Source organism: Amphiura filiformis, chromosome 6 (assembly GCF_039555335.1).
Source record: "Amphiura filiformis chromosome 6, Afil_fr2py, whole genome shotgun sequence".
In the NCBI taxonomy this organism is placed as follows: Eukaryota; Metazoa; Echinodermata; class Ophiuroidea; order Amphilepidida; family Amphiuridae; genus Amphiura; species Amphiura filiformis.
Genome location: NC_092633.1, coordinates 779,888 through 802,644, shown reverse-complemented (window position 1 = coordinate 802,644; position 22,757 = coordinate 779,888). Strand labels below are relative to the sequence as shown.

Sequence of the window (22,757 nt, the reverse complement as noted above, 5' to 3'; positions counted from 1 at the left end):
AACAATACAGCAAATTAGTTGGAAGAAAATTCAAAGAATCAAGATTGTATGCTAATTCTTTGTTGAATCTTAAGGGTACTACACCCCTCGATAAATTTAGTGTTTATTTTAGCATTTTCTCATTAACTAATAACACACTGGTTACAAAATTTATGTTTATTATAGGGGCAAGGAATCCAATTACTACACTGGAATTTCAGTGCCCCAAGACAAGTTGTTCGTTATTTATGATAAGAAATAAGGTACCACTAAGATGTACCTCATTTCCTATCATATATACTGAACCGCTTGTCTTGAGTCACTGAAATTTCAGTGTATTAATTGGATTCCTTGCCCCAATAATATACATAACTTTTGTTACCAGTGTGTTATTATTTTTGAGAAAAATGCAAAAATAGTCACAATTTACCACAGGGTGTAGTACCCCTTAATCAAAACATCAATCAAATTTGAGAAAATGAAATAAAACTGTCAAACCACATAAGTATTTAAGACTGATATTTCCGTTAGATGATGTCAATAATACCTTTTTATAGATACAAAACCACACTTGAGATGAAAAAGCCTACATTTCAACATTTCACACTATTTTAGAATACATCTGCTTACTCTAATGTTTCACAAGTTGAAATAAAACACTGAATTATGACTCCCTTGTTCTTACATATTATAACCTAACAGCAAAAGCAAAATCTTGTCAGGCTTGTAAATTGTACCACGGCAAAATTCTATTTATGAATATTTGGTTCCCGGATTTGATCCTCTTTCTGGGACTTCAAGGTAAATAAATACATTAGGTGGGGGGAATATTTACTCAAAACCAGTGCCATGCGGATGAATTTTGGTAATATTTGAACAAAAATGTCATATAATGAGAGAAAATATACCAAAATGGTTTTTTTGCTATATAACTTGGTCAATTTCGTTGATTTTAAAGCAGCCTTTTCAGATAGCCCACAAACAAATAGTTCATCATATTTTCATGCACAGCCAAGGCCTATTAGCGCATGGTATGTAACCTTGTATGTATGTATCTGTATTACACTCTGCGAAATTGGGATTGGGATTTGACACTACGACCACCGAAGTATGGTGCTATGGCAACTTGAAACTTGAGGTATACGTAGGTATATTCTTTTTTTTTTTCATTTCAAGTTAGGGTTGTGAAGTACATGTGCAGTTCACAGGTTGCAGAATCAAATAGCATGTATAAAGTTAATCGCACAGATAAAAAAAAATCTGCCATTTCATCCATGCAGTGCGTAATGGTCAATATTTTTGCACTTTTCTATTCATAATTTGACAATCAGCCAAATTTGACTTAAACTATTTATAGATCTACAAGAAGTATGGATTTTCTGTTATAAATAAATTGTTTGAGAATTTGCCAAAAAACTCGCTCGAGCATGGCATCAAAAACATCCACTGTGAATTATTAGTCAGAGCAGAAAGTATAAATTGGACGGGGATTACACATGCCTAGCACGATTTTTCTCAGCAATCACCGATTCTTGTCATTTTAAACTTTTCCTTGATCTTGGGTAAACTGTGTATCGTTAAAAGACAAGTAATTTATCATGAATGTGAGCAGGTATCAGGAGAAATCTTGAAAAAAAAAAAGAAAAATTATAAAAACCAATATTTTCCCAAAAGTAACAAAATCCTGAAAAGATGATGAATCCTAAAACTTATATCACTTATATATAAAAGGGTACTGAACTTCATAACATCCACATTTATTTGCCACTAGCACCTTTTGCTTAGGTGGACATTGAACAATATCACAGAATATTTCTTTCAAAGTTGTTTAGACTGAAAATATGTAATATGTTTAAGTTTGACATTTATTGTGTACATGTGCATGTGTTTTGCATGAAACTTGTATATTAGGCAACTTAAAATAAATTTCTTAGTCCTTGGTGAGGGAGGGAGGTGCTTGGTTTTCTTTCTTCAAAGTAAAATTATCTTGAAGAAATTGAGGACCAAAAATGTAAGATTCTGATTGATCCTTGTTCCCTAATAAACTTATTTATCTGTATAAAATATCCCTTTTAAAAGTATTCCCTAAGCAACGCAAATTCTTTGAAAAAATAATTGATAAAAAAATCCAAATCTGACTAATCCCACATTGAGGCCAGAGGGGACAAGCTCTAAAAAATATATTTTATACAGCCTTTAAAGCAATGGCATTCAAGAACTCATTTCACAAGTACAGATCTTAATTAGTTAAAGACATAAAGACTAGATCACTCTCATTTGATTTAATTTCAATTAATTAATAGCTCAAGTTTCCTGCCCACTTGTACATATATCAACCTTAGCCTCCTGTCCTGTTTCATTACAACAAAAATGTTTCAAAACAAGAAAATGACAACATGTGTTTATTAAACATGTTATTTGCTTCTTCGTTGGATAGAATTCAGGGTACAAGTATAGTACAGGTTCATGGTCATGGTGAAAGAAGAATATGAGTATTGAACAAATTTAGTGTACTCCATACTCCTCTGAAAAATCAAATATGGTAAACGTACTAGTAACATACTTTAATTCCAAATTCCCCATGTTTTAGTGGCCACTTAATTTTGCAAATCTGGAAATTTTACCATTACTTTCAATGCAAAATGTTAAGTTTTGCTGGTATTTAATTAGCAAAATTAAATCCTTCACAAAATTACGTTCGTTTACAGTACTGTATAAGTGGTAATTTTTATGAAGGTTTTATTTTCACAAATTACGAAAATAAGAAATTTTTATCATTATGATGACATTGGTAAGGCATGAATTCTGTAAAAATATCAAGATGCACAAAAGTCTCCTGTGTTGGAAATCACAAAAAGATCTGTATGCAAAATTAACCACTTAACAGTAGTCTGTGCAACAGTTTCAGGACACTGAAGGTCTAAGTTATTTGTAAAACATACTACTGCATCAAAACTTGTATCTATTCAATCATAACAACAGCCTGGTATTCTGATTGGCCACTTACATGCACACATCAAAGAAGCGATCAGCGCAGAATGGTGCTAATGAAGGGAGCAAACAGCCCTGCGTATGTCGCTCATTAACACGTCAATCAAAGCAAGAGAGTGTAGTACTTCTCTGAAAGCTAGTGTAGCCTTTGGTAATTTGTGGTATTTTACTATAGACCTTTTAGTTATTTGTACAACTGGTATTGAAATTTTGATCTATATCTATAGCTTGTCTGTTAACAATTGTCTAGAGCATAAGCCTACAGTTGAATGCAATAACTTTGAACTTTATCCCTACTTTGATATACTTTCATCACATATCAAGATGTTTATCTGGTCAGTTTTTTGTAGGCCAGTATTTTGTTAAACTGACCATTGGTAACCACAGCAGCTGAAGGGAGTCTCTCATTATGCTTTGCGGTACCATTATAGAACTGATTGTGCAATAGAAAATGTACACAAAATCCCACACTTCAACTTTCAATTACTCTCTTAAATCAGGGAAGCTTAGACTTTTGTTTGAAAAAATATCACCCATAGAGTATTGTGAATCTATCAATAGCTCTCAATATCTAAACGGCTCTTATTTATATTTTGTATATATTTGCAATGGAGCAAGCAGATATACTGCAATGCATGATGGGATACTCCTTTCAGCTGCTGTGATTGGTAACCATTGGAGACAAATACCAGGATACTGAAATAAATTCATCCCTACTTTGATATACTTTTCATCACATTGAAAGATGTGTATCTCTAATCTGGTCAGCTTTTTGTAGCCCACTATTTTGTTAAAACTGACCATTGGTAACTGTTGGAGACAAATACCAGGATACTGAAATTAATTCATCCCTACTTTGATATACTTTCATCACATTTCAAGATAGTTATCTTTAATCTGGTCAGTTTTTTGTTATTAGGCCACATTTTGTTAAACTGACCATTTGTAAGCATTGGAGACAAATACCAGGATACTGAAATAAACAGGACCTGTTGTATAACAAATCAACTTTTGTTACATTAATAAAGAAGTTCACTGGACTCAGCTGGTCTTCATAGAAGAACTTCACACAAGGTTACAACAACATCTAAGTTGTTGTTTTGGAACAAAGGACTATTCCAGCTGAATTCCATACACCCTCTATGGCAGACATGATAATCTTCTACACAGAGAGTATGAATTTTAAAATAGGGTTACATAAATGTGTGGCTCAGTTTAAAATACATACCCCCTGTGCATTATTTTATAATCATGTCTTCCATATGGGGTGTAAATGGGTTTCATCTGGAATAGATAACACTGATTAGCTTGAGTCATTTAATAAAGAAGCTGTTGTTTCTCCGATGCCATAAGATTCATAGGTTATTACATTTCTTAACAACAATAATCAATAATCTTCTAATAACATGTATGCATTGTGACATCATTGGGCAAAAAAGGCACAGTGATTTATAGTGCGCTACGCACAGGCACAACGCCTAGACGTTGATCCACAAGCCTCAGCACACTTTACAGTGCAAGTGCATGGTGTCAGAGGGTATCAGAAGCGATGCAAAATAAAATATTGCATCACTTCGCAGAATCTTCAGAAATGGTTGAATTTACAGTGTAAGTGTATTTTATTTTTCTCTTCCATGTCCCTGATTTAAACAGAACACAAAATTGCCTTTGTAGAAAAACACTGAAAATGCTCAAAAAAGCTAAAAAATCAGCTGAAAAGCTGAAAATTTTCAGGTTTGTTCACAGTGACTGCCTTGATTGACTATGTCCCCACTGGAAATAAGCTTACACCTGCTAGGCTTAATGAGCTGACTATCCTGGTAGTGATAGCTTACTTGGTGACAGTGTTGGGTGGTATTGTTAATTTGTGTTTCCAGTATCTTTGATCATATTTTATTTTTGCTTTCTTCTTGTCTTTGCTTTATTTCTTGTTGATAATGCCTATAGTTTGATCAGCTTGTTATCGGCAGGCTTTATAACATCGCAGGTTAATATAAATATTATGTTATTTTAAGGATTGTCTTGTTATATCTTGCCAGAAGCATCCCAAATTGTTAATTCAAAGTCCTATACTGGATCTACTTGCTTTAACACGCAAAATATTGACCAGACAGGTCTTCTATATCATTCTTAACATCAGTTTACTTTTTAGGATAGTGGTAAAAGCCTATCTATCCCACAGAATACAAACTGATCAAACTATAATAAACACACAAACAAACAAAAGCATACTAATAGTCTGCCTAGACCTCACTTACTTTTATCATGTGTCAAGGTGGTCATCTCTTCTTTTGTGCCGACATTCTTCTTGACCGTTAAGTGACCATGAGGGACATCCACCGTCAGCTTCACTTTGGTATTTTTCAAAGCGTCTACTGTTAATCCTTCAACCTTGACCTAAAGAAGGTAGAAAAATGGGATCACATGAAAAATTTGGAGCTTCAGGCTAGCCCTTGCAAAAATATAGTAATAATATAGAGACATTTTGAGGTGAAAATATTGGACAAATATATACAGTGGGTTTTAGAGACCAGTAACATTTGTTATTGGGTTTGGGGTTGGAGGAAATCCAAAAGATACTTTTAATTTTTGCATTATGTGTGCATCATTTTGAATTGGTATGATGCTGTAAATAATATACTAGGAAGCTATCATTTGGTTCATCTTGTCCGGTAGTGACGTACATGCGTATTTCGCCGGCAGCAGTATCAAATCATGTGCGTAAAGTTAATCGCGTAGAGTGTACACACATGGGTACAAGAGCTGTTTGTTGGCATGCTTCCAGCGCAACCGCGAAAAAGCACTGACGTCCCTACCGAACTTGAAGCGAACCAATGTATAGCTAAATAGCCTACTTCAAAAGCAGTGGGTTGAATGCTGAGCATCGGTAATGAACATGATTTATTCAAGCCATCAGTCTCCCCAGTCTCTATATCCATATCACCATCCGGTGCTGGCATATAGACGGCCTGCTCATTGGGATGGTCTCTGTCATCATCGTCATCGCTCTCACCAAGTCCTTCCTCTCCTGTACTCTGTGTTGTTAACATTGTTGTTTTGCTGAGATCAAGAAGGGTTGCTGTTGCCTAGAAAACAGACAAGCAAAATATAAACATGTTATTCAAACAAACTGTTGCGTCCACCAAGATGGGATCAGTATTTCCTCCAGTAATACCCACAAAGACTGAGAGATATATTGTTCACAAGATGTGGTCAGTTGCCATTTTCAGGTCTGACCGACCCATAACTTTTTCCCTTGCAAAATATAAGATCAGAAAGTTATTAGCCTAAATGATACTTTAAGTCTGACATAGATATTTCATGTCTGACAATTTATTGTTGGCCCTTTGAATAAGAAAAACAAAGTAACCCAGAATCTTGCGACAGACTATAATGACAGACAAAGAGGGTCTTGAGTGGCATGCGACATATATCAGGTCATTTAAGTTTGGCATCACATTGGCTGAATAAGCAGAGTAATTGGCCAAGCAAGATCGTTGCAAGGAGAGAATATAACTATAGCCAGTCTCATCTCAAGTTGACGAGTAATGCCATGTTGGATTTCAGTGGCAGATTTGAATTGTGTGCGTTTAGAAGAGCGACTTGTTCATACGCGGATGACGCAACCGCGTAAACGCACCGATTCTAATCTGCCACTGCAAAATCCAATGTGGGGTTACTCTCATCTTCAGACGAAAAACACTATAGAAGCAAGGAACCAGCATTCATACTGATTAACTGGATTCCACAGCATAGGAAAATACTGAAGGACATGAGGGGGAAGGGAGTTGGTCTCAAAAATATTTAACAAATAACATATATCTGTACAATTGTATGTGGGATATCTTCGTTTATACCATTTTTGGCCTAAGATTCATGGGCAATATGGCAATTCTATATGGCTAAGATAGTAAGTTACAAATTTTGTAACATAAATGTATGCTTTGCAAGCCTTGAGACTAAAACCTCTTCACTTGCACAAACTAACTCTCTCCACATGGGTGTCGACTGCTGATGATAAGTTCCAAATTTTTTGTAAAATTTCAAAAAACTTTCAAAATATGTATTTTGCTGACCATATTTGGATTCAGTATGAAAAATGCATTAAAATGAGTACAAACAAGCCCAAAATTGATTCAATGGTTCTTAAGATAGCTCTTGATATTTTGAGAAAATATCTGAAAGCTTTACCTGTTTATGTTAAAGCCTATGCATATCATTAAGATTAATATAAGTCATGTAGTGTTGTAGCCAAACCATGTACCACGTAACCTTAATATTACTGACCTAGTTTTGGTAAACTTTAAATCTAAATAATTCTATACAACAATACAAAACTCCCTTTTTAAATAATCATATAAGTTTGCAGTACGTGTCTGGATAAAGCTATGATATATGACAACCTTGCCATAGTACAGGCTACTGGGTGAATATCACAGATGTCACTGCAGGCTAATACCATGTTCCTTTATCGATGGCTCAGGAATAAAATCGGAAGTAAGACAGCTGCCGTAATGGGCTATTCCAGTTGAACATCATACACCCCCTATGGAAGACATCTCCATCAGGTAACCCCCCTTTTAAATTCCCACTCCCTGTGTGGAAGATTAAGTTTGTGTCTTCCATATGGGGTGTATGGAATTCAAATGGAAGAGTATAATGCTACATATCAAATTTTGACTCATAAAGAATGGGAAATAGTTGTATTGGAACCACCAACGTGCCTTCAATTTACCCTTGCAATACTGGTTTGAAATATGAAGAAACTTTGGTGTGCGTGCATACATGGGTGTGGAGTGTGGGGGTGCTTTAAGGGGTGTGCGTGCAAAGGGGTATATTATGTGACTAATATTGATATTAAGTAGGTTGGACTACCTCAGTTCTTGTGTGTACTCTGGCTCGAAAATGTAGGGAATTTGGGAAGCTCCTTACCAGGAAATGTTGTTTGGAGGGAAAGTCTGGTATTCGGAGGAAATTGTCCACAGGTGCCGATATGCATGGGTTTAATTCTACTTTCAATTATTTCAAAGTTGATTTGAATATTGTTACATGTATGTTACTCTCAAACAGTAAAATAGATTTAAGTTTCATTGTTTTTTTATATTATGACCATGCATATTTTGGGGAGAATTATATGCCAAATGTGCAGCTAAAATATGTTCCAATGGGTATAATCACCATTGTCCTAAAAATTCCAAATCACACGCCCCCAACAAGGCAAGTGTAGTAGCAAGACATCAAGATAGATAAGTCTAGCACATTTATACCCTAACCTGACAAGCCATGTCATACTTTGATTTACTCCACCACATGTAAACATGTAAACACGTCTGACAGGACAATTTCTCTAACATTACAGCTGGCAATTCTATAAGGCTAAAACATAACATTGACTTCCTGGTGTGGCACATATTCACTTCCTTCCTCTTGCAATCCTGGGGTCATGCCTGTAGGCAAGCATGTACGAGTTACTAAGCAAGCAAACAAGAGAGTAAGCATGCTAAACGACTAGGTCACTCAGTCAGCTGAGTTTCAAAACAATAATAATGACAGGGAAAAAGTTTGGTTAGGATTTGGTTGATATTTTGTACTATGGTTGTGATTTTATGGATAAATATCTTCCCCTATTTTTGTTTATAATGCAAGTCATGTAATATCTCTAGGAAATACCAAAGGGTCAAAATGCGACCCATGTTTGCAGCACATCGACATACCCCAAACCCAACCCACCCCTGTGATATCATTATTAGGTAATCTCAATATGTGCACAAGAACATAGTGTATTATAAGCAGAAAGAATAAATTGGACTATTTTGTTTGAAATCAACACTCCCCCTGTAGAAGATTTAGCTAAGGTCTGCTACAGAGGGAGTATGAGTTTCAAATAGAATAAACAATTGGGTAACTTACATTTGATATACTCCAGATGTGGGAGTATGTGTTTCAAAATAAACAATATTAACCAAATTTGAAAAACATAATCCCTCTGTGGAAGACCTGTCTTAAATCTTCCACAGGGCTATGGCAGATTCAAATAGAATAGCCTGTTGGCAAACATTGACCATCCACTACAAAACTTTAACACTAAAACTCAGCACAACAAAAGAGCATGAAAGAGCAAAAGAAAAACAATTGTTTTCAGGTGTTTCAGTGTAACTTTCAGTTTTGTTAGAAGTGGCATTTGCCTACTATAATGGACACTGATCCATGGCAGCCATTCTGATAAGAATGGGTTATTCAAGGTGAAACTCATACCCCCCTACACAGTGAGTGTGAATTTCAAATGGGGTTACCTGAATGGGTAATTCCATTTGAGATCTACACCCCCTGTGTGGGAGACTAAGGTAATGTCTTCCATAGGGTGTGTATGGATTTTAACCGGAATAACCCACTACTGAATGAGCACAGATTTTCAGGGGTTTTTCAGTCCATTTCTCAATGCACTTAGGTAATGGTCATTTGCAAGCCCAAATAACAAAAACACTACAGTCAGTCTACTCTGAAGTACAAAGTACCGAAGCGGACGCATACATTGTGCCGACTTTGAAGGCACGCATACCTGCAGCAGAGACCCAGCACTGGGCACTGTTTACGCGCTGTATACGCGCGCGTTGTCACTTTGTACTTCAGAGTGGACAAACTGTATTCAGTGTTGTTTTAGTGCTACTTTATACAGTCCAACCTCTCTTATCCGGACCTCTTTTATGTGAATCTCTGTTTTTCAGACATGTGATCTTCATAGTAAAACATGGTTTTATTGCTTTGACACCTTAATTTCATGCTTTGAAACATCAAGAAGATGTTGCATACATACCATCTTTCAGTGTATGGAGTAATTTTTGTTGTCCCAATTTTAGCACTATGGCATCAATGCAAAAGTACACATACGTCACTTATCTGGATTTTTTTACTTATCCGGACTATGTATGGTCCCTCCATGGCTGGATAAAACAGGTTGTACTGTATTTTTCAGTATCATAGATTAAATACAATCCTGATTACCTTGTTTTGTAATGCCATAACAGATGTCTGGCATTCCCCTAATCTGTTGAAAAAGTTGTTTAAGTCCCCATCTGTTTTCTTCTGCTGCAAGAAAGGGTAACAAAAAAACAAGTTTGAAATCATGAGAATTGTGCGCATATAAACAGGCAGAGATTCCCAACCTTTATCGGAACATGACCCAATTTTGTTACAAGTCACACCACTCATGAGCCAATGTTAAAAATTGTGTCATATGACCTACGATCTGGTGTTTTCATGTTGCGACCTCAATGGGCGTTTGCAGTCAAAATCCATACCCTCCTTATATAAGACATGACCTTAATCCGCCCTAAAGGGAGTGTACATTTCAAATGCAGCCATCCATTCAGGTAACTGTGTGGGAGATTTAGGTCATTTAGGTCTTCCTTAGGTGGTGTATGGATTTCAACTGCAATAACCCAATGGGGTCACTATTTGCAAGTTAGGAACCTCTGCTTTAATAAAATGCACTTTTTTAAACAGTGTTAACTGTACAAAAGTATTAACTCGACTTGGTTTAACTAGTGTTAAACCTTGGTCTAACTTTATACAGAGCTGTCAAAACTAAATGTTACACCTTTTAGGTGCATAGATCTAACTGAAGACCAGGTCAAAATATGCTCCTTAGACCAGGTCTAAAGTTAAACCCATCCTTACAAATAAACAATTTAGGGCCGGTTTCTCGAAACCTGGCTTGTTGTCAGGCATCCTTAGCCATCAGGCTAAAACCAGTGCTTACAATTTCACATCGTACATCACCTAGAAAGATAAATCAATAAAATGGATCCACATTGGTAGGGCTAGCCTGTTGGCTTTGGAAGCCTGACCACTAGCCAAGCTTCGAGAAATTGGACCTAAAGGGCTAGTACGTGTAGTATAAACATGTCAAATGCAAACTACATTATTAATGTAGAAAAAGAATTTAGGGTGTCTGCATGCATTAGCCTCACACTTGTAGAAAATAAAATGCAATACATCAGAGGCCTATCCATTGACCTCAAGCTACACCTACTTTGTGCAACTGTATTTTCCATTGCCACCTACAGATGCGAATCTTGGGCTATGGCCAAGAATGATAGGAAAAGAGAGATGCTTTTGAGATGTGGTGTTACAGGAGGCTTCTACAAGTGACATGGAAAGACAGGAAAACAAATTCCTGGATCCTCAACAATTGGTACAAGTCTAACCATCAGAAGCAGCATAATGGAGATAAAGCTGAAGTAATTTTGCAAGGGGCTATGAAAGGCCGACGAGGAAGAGGACGTCCACCAACATCTTGGACTAATGACGTGAAGCTGGTTTCTAACCAAGGAATGCAAGGTGCAATGCACTTGTCATCAGATCGAGTGAGATGGCGTACTCTTTGTGAAGACCACAGCAGCGCTACACAGCGCCACCTGACACAGAAAGAGAGACATCAGACTATTATACTAACCTTAATGCAGTGCTAAATTCTTATAAGCGATCTTTTTCCAAAGTCCAGTATGTGATCACAAAATAGGATAGGCAAGAACGTCTGCAGTCTGAGGCAGTATGAAACACTCCTCAGTTTATGGGCATTAAAAACACTATACACTTACATTACTAATATCTACATACCTGCTGGATTGACAGATGATTAGAGCTGGATCTTAAATCAAATATTTGTCGTAACACTTCCACTTTGAGTAAAAACATGTCGACATGTCTGAAAGATATAAAAATATCATAAATCGTCAAATATCCTATTGTTTCAATATATTATTTCTTGCACGTATCTTCGTAACCTTGATTGTATCATGAATGAGAATCCTATGTCGTTGTACTTACCAACAGTTTTCACAGCATGTACACTGCATGTGTGTTCATTAATAAAAGCAATGGGTTGGGTGGTTACATGGAAACCCAAGGGAATTCTGGTGCATGATTTTCTGAGTCCAATTGACTCATCTTGACATTGACAACCTGGTATGAGTGGCATTGCATGCGGTAATTCACATGAAATACGTAGTCTATATCAATGCGGCACTTATGGAATCCAGTTTGATGTGGACTTGCCAAGCTGGCCTTTGGACTATGTGTACAGGCTGATTGACAACCTAGTATGAGTGGCATTGCATGTTACAATTCACATGGAATACTTAATCCACATCAATCTAGATCAAGCTAACTTGCTTGCGCAAAAGGATATAATGTGACTGGACACTAGAAATGAGCCGAGTTACAGTGTAAAATGTGCGTGAAGGTCGTATTCATAGGTACTTCAATTTGGTGCAACAAGTATCTCATCAAACACTGTTTAAACCAATCAATAATCCTATTGCTGAATAGATTAATAAGCTTCTACCTATTTCTATAGAATCCTTAAATAGTTCTTGTCTTTGTTTGCTTTGGCTAAATCCTAGTCAAGTGGTTAATAACAAAGCATTGTATTTTGTCTAGGTATGTATAACCAACAATTAACAATGAGAGGGACATTCCTGAACCTCGTTGACTTGGGGATGATTTTAAATGACCGCCAATTATGACTGTTTGATATTTATTACCAGAAATGTGGAAAAAGAGACACATGTAGAACCGAAAAAAGGTTCAATTTTGTTGAAGGAACAGAGTTCAACAAACCATAACCCCGCTTCTGGATATCATTTGAAGTCAAATGATATACCATTTTAAAGCTTATGATATATTTTCTAAATACGAAATAAAATAAAATTGACCGGGGGCCCAACTTTACGGCCGATTCGTAGTGTCCAGTCACATATACAACGTTATCCAGGTGCTAATGCACAAATAAATAAATTTGCATTTTGTAAATTGTTTAAATTGCCAATTTTACTTCTGATCTTTACACCACATTTTAAGAGAAAATTGCTTCGTTTAAATTCATGGCAAGAAGGGTTATTCACTAACTTAAATATTAAAATGGGGAGAAATTTGCACAATTTTAGCTCAAATTTGTTTAGTCATGATTAGCAATTTTAAATCTGGCAATGTCTACCACAGATGTGAGAGATCAAGTAATTTTTAATGATTTTAAGCACCCTTTTTCTTGTTTTCAGTCAATAAACTCTAGCATGATTTTGCAGGAGTTTATGTAATCCCAGACATCATGGACTAGGAGGGCCAGTATAAAAAAAATAATAACAGCCAACCTATAACTGTAACTATACAGGCAAGGGCTGATTTCAACCAGCATAACTTTCGCTGTACAAATTGTTCCTGTGAAGAACAAATTGTGTTTTTGTAAGAAAACACAATTTCATAAGGCAAATTTAGTACACATCTCTATGAAGCTGCCTGGCATTATTTTCTCCATAGTGTATAAACTACATGTAACTTACAAATTTGGAGAGCGATTTGAACGAGGGGGTTAAAGTAAGTTTAATCCAACCTTCCTGGTAAATATTTCAAGACATAGAAGATATCTTACACTTCCCACAATGCATTTCTTCCATCTAGTGCAACACGGGCCGATTGTGACAAAAAGTACATGAACATAGCATATCCCGATCTTACAAAATATGTTTATTTCTCGACTATCGAACCATGTTTAGCCAGTCTATTCTCAACATGAAAACAAATGGAACCTGTACAAAATAATAGCAGTGTCATTTGATGTAGTGAGGTGATGCATCATGCTGCAAAGGATTCTGGGATTGGTACAATATCTTCTCTGATTTCAAGAGATATCCTGCATCCGGATATTTCATGATTTTCCTGATTAAATAGAAAGCAAAGGTTTGCTATCTCATTTCCAACAATCCTTTGAACGGTGGAAATTCTGCTATCATCTCATGGGAAAATGGAATTTCCTTTCTGGATTAAACCTTATTAATCAGACTTTGGGCTATTCCAGTTGAAATCCATACATCCCCTATGGAAGACATGACCTTAATCTCCCACACAGGGGGTGTGAATTCCAAACAGAGTCTCCCATTCTGGTAACCCCATTTGATATTCTCACTCCTACGGTGTGGAAGATTAAGGTCATGTCTTCCACAGGGTGTGTATGCTTTCAACTGGAATAACTGAGTTTGGAGTGAATCAATAAATGACTTTTTTAACTTTGGCATCATTAAGAAGTTCATAGGGTAGGTACGTGCAGGTGTGAAGACACCCTCTCCCAACCCAGGTGTGGCTCTCTACACTACTATCAGGGACTCATATCCCTAGTCAGAAAATCCATGTTTGATCAAGAAACAGGAAATTTAAGATAAATTCAAGCAACAGTCAAGAAATTCTTGACAAAATATTGACTTTTGGAGTTTCTAGTGGGCCTGCTATAAGGGCGTGTTCACACTATGCCTGTTTTGCCCTGGGTCCCGGGTACAACCCGGGTTAGATCTGGGTTGGTTGTAAGTGTGAACAGGAAAAACCTCAAAAAATCGACCGGGTCAATTTTTTTTCAACCTAGGAAAGAGTAGGTTAAAACCGGGTCAAACCCGGGTCAATTGTAGTGTGAACAGAAATTCACTGTTTGACCCGCATTACTAGAAGTAAACGCAACCATTATCACCCCATTTCTATTGTTTCTGTCTGCACTGGGTAAAGAATGATTCAGTTCTTTGGCAATAAAATCAATAAACATCTATTCCTGAGATAAGAAAGTTATTTTCATGCAAACAAATTACCAGTATTATCGAATCAAGAAGTATAACAATTATTTTTGTGAGTTTTTAACCCAAAACAGCTACAAGAAGCAACTAGATAAATTACATATGGTGGAATAAGAAAATAAAATTTAAAAAATTGGCATAATTAGGCCGGGAGCCTGTTATATATACCGGTAATAGTCAATGACAGAATATGTATACGCCTGCATCATCAGTAGGCTTAGGTAAAATAATCAACCCGGGTCAATTTTCTTCATGAGAGTGGCTATAGGTTTTTTGAACCCGGGACCCGGGTACAACCCGGATCAACTCGGGTCCCGGGTAAATAATTCATATGTGAACATGACCTAAGACACACACTGCAAAGAGCCCCAGTTCAGTATGTCACAGTCATTCAGTTTGCAATGTGCTAATCCATTTGAAATGAACACCCCCTCCCTTGTGGGAGATTTTGGAATTGCAATCAAACTCAACTGTTTTTAAAATTTTAAATCCATTTTAAGCTTAACCTAAAAACCGAAAACTGCAAGCAATTAAAAGTGAGAATGTTTTCAATTTCATTTGACAAGTGTAATTCCTTCAAGTCTTCCTTTCTCTCCACCCTTTGTTCCTGTCTCTTTTCCTGTAAAAGCTGGTTGTATAATATAGCAATACTATAAGGTGACATACATTTTCCCCCTTTAGTTTGCAGTTCAACTTCTCATATTTTGTAACCTGACCTAGCTCCCCTAAAATCAGGGCCATAGCAAGCCCGGCGGTGCCGCCCCACTTTTTGAGAAAATTGTTATGGTTTTCTATATAATTTCAATTTGGGCATATGTGCATTTTGGCCGCCACCACATTTGTGATGGCAACTCCACATTTTTCAATCTTGCTTACGGGTGGCCCTGCCTCAAATTTCTTAATGCCTGGTTACATTGAACATATTGAAGATCTCAAGTCTATTTCTAATGTGTCAAGCCCGTCAGAACAAATTTGAAAGTGGTATGGCCGGAAGTTGGGGTTTGGGGTTAAACTACCAGCGGAGTTTGAAGAAACAGGGCCCCTCTTGAAGGTTTAAGGGGACAAAGTCCTTTAAAAGCCCGAGCACTTTTGAAAATCAATGTACAATTTTAATGTTAAGTTAACCCAAACGCCCAAAGGGCTTTTTGGCGACTGGAAGGGAAAGAAGAAAGGAATAAAGAGAGAAAACACACAAAGAAATTGTTTGCTCTGCAAAACTATGACATTTTTTTGAATTAATTTGTTTTGTTTTGTAGGCTGAATGGTTGCACAGGTTCCAATAGGCCTGTAATGTGTTTTAAGAGTCCAAGTATTATCAGCAGCTAACTATATCAGCAGTTAAATTAGCCATTTCTCTACCAAATAATTAGTTGGTGTTCTAAAAATAATGAAACTGTAATATTAGTGACTCTGCTATATTTGACTGCTATCATAATATCAAGTTTTTTAAGAGTTTACTCTATCATTAGGCTATTTCAATTGAAATCCATATACCCCCTATGGAAGATATATCATTAATCTTCCACACAGGGCATGTAAATTTTAAATGGAACTACCTGAATGGGTGACTCCATTATGCTGCCTATGTGGAAAATTAAGGACAAGTCTTCCATAGAAGGTGTATCGATTTAAACTGGAATAGCAGAATAGCGCATTCACTCCCAACAGAAATATAGTTGTTGCTCAAATTTCAAATGTGGCTACCTGATTGTGCAACTCCATTTGAAATCTGTGTGGAAGATTAAGGTTGTGTCTTCCATGATCTAGGGTGTATGGATTTAAACTGAAAGAGCTCATTCATTCCCAACAGAATTAGTCGTTGTTCAAATTACTACTGTTGTAATATAAATTGGAATATACTTAACCACCAATCAAATACAGAAAGATTGTACGTCAGATTTGTAATTAACAAATCTCTCAACGTTATGATATATAAACTAAAACAAACTAGAGATAAAAGTCCCTGACACTGGTGTTATTGTTATTGCAAACCATTATCAGTTTATTATCCAAATTTATGGTGTGTGGTTTGTCTATTAATTCCCACAAATTTCCCTATCCTGCAGACTCTAATAATACAGACCCCTGGCATACTTCCCCATACCACATTGACGTCATTGTCATGTCTCCTCCTAACCTGTATTGCTCTCAATATATATCCTGTAATGTATCACAAAAGCTTACTCTAGCCAATATTGAAGAAAATTTGAGGAGCAAGTATTGAAGAAAAGGGACATTGTATCCTGAGAAGGGGAGGTATGAAGGGGTGTAAAGCGCCCCCCTCTGGCTCAAATTTTTACAAGGGTCATTTGCATTGTTTGTAAAATAATTAAGAGCAGAAGCAGTAAAATAACCTGTTCGAAAGATAAAATCTCCCTGCAAGTCACATGACAGGTTTCTGTATAAACCCTGTTATGTGATTTTTCACTACCTCACAGAAAACTGCAGCGTATCAGTGATGTCTATAGACCTTTTCATATCAACACCGGAAACGGCAAACCAGGTCATGTGCACCAGATGCGCACACAGCATAATAAAGCATACGTGCATGTACTTACGCAATTCACATAAGCGCTCAACAGGGACACACATTACGCAAAGCACAATTAGTGTTTAAGTGCTGCACCCAGCAGCTGCGCAATGACCTAGAATTTGATTATAAACTGCATGGGTCTTCGGAAACTTGAAAACGTCTATTAGACAATCAAAACCTTGTGTGTGACAATTTCATCATTAGAATAAGAAGATAAGGCAGTTGTCTGACGAGGAAGACAATGTATACAGGTTTTGACAGAAGAGTAAAAAAAAATTAACTTGAACTTCTGCATCCATCAAGATTATAAAACAACCAAATACCCAGCAGATAAACAAACAAAATCTTCTTTGGGGTTGAATTTTCTTTAGAAAATTGTGCTTATTTCCTGTTTTCTGGTAAATGGGAAATCCTGCTCATTGTATGCTTTGAAAACTGGTCATGCATGTTACACTAATACTCCTATGTCATATTACTCCAGTGGCCCACAAGAAGAAATCCTTTACAAATGATAAATTTGCACTTCCAGACCATAAAATTCACTTTAGAGGTTAAAAACTGGAACCAAACAACCTTTTTTTCCCGTTTAAGAAACCAACATGACACAGAACTACAATGAGATGTTTTCTCTTACATACATAGCAGCATTGACAATCTACATTTGATAATTTTGCACAATCTTAAAAAAAGGGGCATCAAGATTAATCGACCACATCCCCGGACAGACTGCTAACGCATTTGCGATAGGTTTATTTATACAAATCTTCAGACAGCATAGAGTTACCTAAAGATGTCTGAGTGGCCAGACATCATCAGGTTGACATCCTGAAAACACAAAATACAAGAATTTATTTCCAAGAATAGCTTGCTTTTTTCCCAAAAAAATCATCTCTAACAAAGTAATTGAAAATCGTAAGCAAACATCATTACGGAACTTGGTGATTAGTTGTTTTTACAGGCAAATATATATCACATGCGCGAGTGCACATATAAAAAGAGCTGAAAAGGATGAAAACAGTTAGCAAATTATATATAAAGCTGAAATTTGGAAAGCTTGTATCATGCGAAAGATATAAAAATATGGTACGGATGCTCTTCATAAAGTCTTCACTTCTGAGATACCTCTGAGATTTTGTTTGTTATATAAGTCTCTGAAATTGTTATAAATAAATTTGACAAGAGAAAGTGTACAAAAACAGCTGGAAACAAAAATAATTGAGAAAAAACGGAAATCAGCTTAAAAACTCTTGACACCTGCTGCACACAATGTACATATACAGGACAGACAACTTACCATATTAAGTCCAAAACAGTATTTTGTCCCTGGATGATATACAAGCAGTCACCAACAGGAAACATCATCAAATGCAATATATTTTACCAGAGTAAATATTATAAGAATATGCATGCATATTATATTCATGTTGTTCACCCTATCATTTGTCACTCAAAGTTTCTAAAGCTTCAATTTCCTGTAAGCAGGTCACTGACTTATATGCATCAATGTAGCTTTGTATTAACTTTGCAAATCTTTCTTCATTTGACTTATTTTACTGTCATAAATTTAAAGTTGGGACATTTTAAAGATGTATCAAAATATATGCTTTTATTTATATCTTTTGCTTAGATTTATTTTGCTTTCACATATTCACAAAATTGGGCTATGGAAGGCCGACGAGGAAGGGAACGTCCACCATCATCTTGGACTAATGATGTGAAACTGGTTTCTGACCAAGGAATGCAACGTGCAACACTTGGCATCAGATCGAGTGAGGTGGCGTACTCTTGTGGAGACCACAGCAGCACTACACAGCGCCACCTGACAAAGAGAGATTCACAAAATAATGAAAATCTAATATAATTACAAACATAAGAGAAGCATCTGCTTTGCATCTTTACCCCTCAAATTTAGTCTCCTTGAGATATTCCAGTTGAAATCCATATGGAAGTAACCTTCAAAACAGGGAGTGTGAATTTCAAATGAGGTTACCTGTATGGGGTTACCAGTATAGATACATGCCACTACTGTAATTGTGATGTGATCAAGCAAAATCAGTCGGAACTCGGAAATAATAAATTTTCAGTTTCTTATATGAGAGTAAAAAACATTTACAAAGCTGCATTTTGCAGAAAACCCTATTTAAATTGAACAACCAGTTCCAAAGATATGAGTAATTAAAAGAGTTTCCAAAACAACAGGATTGTAATTCCTTTGTCTTGCTATATCTCAAAATCAATATTTCTGAGTTCCGACTGATTTTGCTTGATCGCATCACAATTTATATTGTTGACCATAATTTGTTACGAAAAACACCTGGTAGAATCGTATGCCAGTGCACGGACAAATCGTCCTTCTACGAGTGCGTCGTCGTCATCGTCATCGTCATCATCATCATCATCATCATCATCATGATTCGAATTTGCCACTGCGAAATCCAACATAGCATTACTGTCACTCTCACAACAGACAAGACTGACTATAATCTGTCTTTTGCTCCAAATGTTTTAATCCCTATTCCCATGCATCCTGACTCCAGATGCAATCTTTCTCAAGCTCTTTTATCCACCTTCTTGTTGTCTCATGCTTTGTCAGAGAAAGTTTTTTCCTCATGGTCACAAATTGAGGAATGGGTCCTGGAATGAGTTACCTGAGGAGGTTGTCAATTGAATACCCTACACACATTCAAAATGGTTCTTTTTTCACTTATGGATTAGTTATAGTAAAAAAACATTTTAATGAACATACCATCATGACCAAACGCATACACTGAATGATCAAAGCGAATCCAAGTCACTCTGATTGGCCGGTGTTTCCGATTATGTCTTTTGAATGGTTTGATCTGGTTTGATCAGTATTTTTCACCTGCTCACATTTTGCCTTTTGACTTCTTGCTGCACTATCTGCCAATGGTGCTTAGTGTTTTTTGTACCTTGTTGTTGTTGTTGTCTGTTTACTGGTGCATTTTTGCTCTGATTATTTTTCATTTTCATACAGAGGTGAATTTGGTATATTCTTGTGCACTATTGGGTCCTGGCTATCATTTGCTAGATGCTATAAATAAATAAACAAAATTTAAAAAAATACTTTTCTTTTGCCAATTTCACAACCTTTGCTTAAGTCTCCAGAAAGCTGAATTACCCTTTTCAAGCATCTTTATAACCACCCTTTTTATCGAGTACTGCACTGGAGGAGGATGTGTAGTCAACTAATGCATCTGCTAAATTGGGGGGATTTCTCTAACCAAAATTTTGTAAAAGCACCAAAAAAATGATGATTTTTTTATATTTCTTTTATTGGCAAATTGGGCTACTTGAGTTCTACCTGACACATTCACTTGGTACTCGCCAAGTCTATATATATGGTCTCAAAAATAAATGATGGCAGGCAACCGTGCTTGGAGCAAGGCTCTATGGTAGTTTAGTTAATGCTCGTCTAATGGCACATCCTTTCTTAGGATCAATGACCATATAATAATTAGGTTTATCCTAGGTTGCTATAGCTACACTACAACCTATATCTCCATGGATATGGCCCAATCAAACCTACAAATGAGACAAAGTTAATCGTTTGGAAGAAATTTTTAAAATCCAAAAATGAAAGACGCGTACCATGGAGTTTAATTCCATAATGTAAAGCCTTCAATGGGAAGAAAAAATACAGAAAGAAAATAAAGGGGACAAAATAGAAAGCAAAATACATTATTACAGACAGACAGTTCTTCCTAATCTGAAAACATATACTTGGCCTTAGTACATTGTGAGTACAATTTTACCTTAACATTTCAGTCTAAAATTTTCAGTGAACAACTTACTAAAGATGAACAATGCAAAATGTTACTTTTCTTCACACTTTTGTGTATGTTGTATGTTTTTTGTACTATTTACCCTAATTGCTCATCCATGATAAGTACCAGATATGTACTCTGTGCAGCTCAGTGGAGAGCATCGAATCGCATAATATCTGAAGGCTTGGGGTTCAAGTACCCACACAGACATGCAGGTATGTCTATAGAGCTTTTTCTCTGGTTTATCTGCATATGGTGTTATCTTTCCATTGTAATGTCATGTTAAAAAGTACTAGTGTGCAATGCGTGGTTCTTCTTTCCCCTGTATTTTCTCATTACAATTTGCCAGCGACGTGGTTACATAACTCTCTGGTAACTGCTAACTGGTAACCTTTTGGAATTGGCAGTACATGTCATAGACTTTGTGTTGCGATCATTTCGATCATGGTGCAGAACTCAGAAGCATGACCCTGTTGACATAGTGATAATCGGATTACATGTTACACTTTGCTGGTGAATTGCCCTTGTCAAAAAGTACAAACAACTTGGTTGCCATTATATCATTTATTCCCAAGAAATTTAAACAAAGTTGAGTGACCAATAATGGTGCAATCATGTCATACCTGTGACCACACATTTGGCCAATCATTTTCTATTTGTCACATTTGATGCAATTTACTTGTACAGTTTGTCAGAACCTCTAAAACTTCAAAAGTGCAGACATCAAGGCGAGATGGCTGACGAGCTTTTCATGAATCAGATTTGGGATTTACGTCACAAAAAGGCACTTTAACATAAACGCACCAACAACAAAAATCCCACTCATGGTGCATGATTTCAATGATACAGGCTCATGGTGGCCATCTTGGATATATGCAAGTGTGGAACTGCATGTGTATGCATACCACAGACTATTCGACAATCCATTAATTGTCCAAGTCCCTGTGCTTTGTATGCTGTGTATTGTCGCATATTCATGAGGGCCGATCGTTCCATCATCTCTTCTTCCCCTCCTGCTTCTCTTCTCCATATTCCCTCACTCTCCCCTTCATCTATCCTGGCCCTCTCAAACTTTATCTACTCCTCATTGTCGGGTGTAGCTCTTGATCAGAGCCCTCGCAGTACCTTAGAAGATACAGTGATCCCCAAGTAAAATAAACCCAAGCAAGTGATTAGTAAAGAAAATGTATAGTAAAGGTCAATCCCTGTCTGGTTAGACCATTTTATAAAAAAATTAATACCACTCCTGGTATTGCTTACAGAAGGCTTGCTGAACCCAAGCTACAATACCACGAGTATCGATGTGAAAGACTTACATAGATGGTTTCAAGAAAAATTGAGACTTGTGCATTAAGTTAAACACTGACCAAGTTCAAGAGTGAGAGTGAGAATTTGGCTAGTATCCTTTCAAGTATCATGTTCTATGAACTTATTGACTGCCCCTCACACATGTATGTGCATATGTTGCCGGCCAAGAATTTCATAAAAGTTGGCTAACCCTGTATTAGGTCAACAATGACAACAACAACAAAAACATAAACAGATCATTCTAATAGACCCACCCAAATCCGTAGCCACATACAGGATGGTGAGACATTAATAAGACATGCTGACATATTCCGTATTAGCACATGTATCAACAATTGGGATCCACTTATATTAGAATGAGTAACCGTGTTAACAGAAACAAAACAGGTATGTTCTCTACTTTCTCTAATGAGTGCCCTTGACTTTCATAATATATCATGCCCTATGAAATTACCGTAATAAAGTATAACATATATAAGAGGCTAATGATTGATGAATAAACAAGAAAAAGCTGACATCAATGTTGAGCACAGTCTCCTGACTCTC

General features: G+C 36.5%; 1 protein-coding gene across 4 annotated transcripts in view; it reads right to left on the bottom strand.

Annotated features, from left to right (window-relative positions):
* LOC140154788 (phosphatidylinositol 3,4,5-trisphosphate 5-phosphatase 1-like) overlaps positions 1–22,757 on the bottom strand; it is a 107,043-nt gene that overhangs the window by 24,676 nt on the left and 59,610 nt on the right. For 3 of the 4 annotated variants that reach the window (XM_072177359.1, XM_072177362.1, XM_072177361.1), the window contains 4 exons: positions 11,590–11,677; positions 9,973–10,056; positions 5,826–6,056; positions 5,229–5,367 (listed from right to left, as the gene is read on the bottom strand). In XM_072177359.1, the coding sequence (XP_072033460.1) occupies positions 5,229–5,367; positions 5,826–6,056; positions 9,973–10,056; positions 11,590–11,677 (542 nt within the window). The remainder of the gene's footprint in view (positions 1–5,228; positions 5,368–5,825; positions 6,057–9,972; positions 10,057–11,589; positions 11,678–22,757) is intronic. The other variant, XM_072177360.1, reaches the window with a different exon arrangement.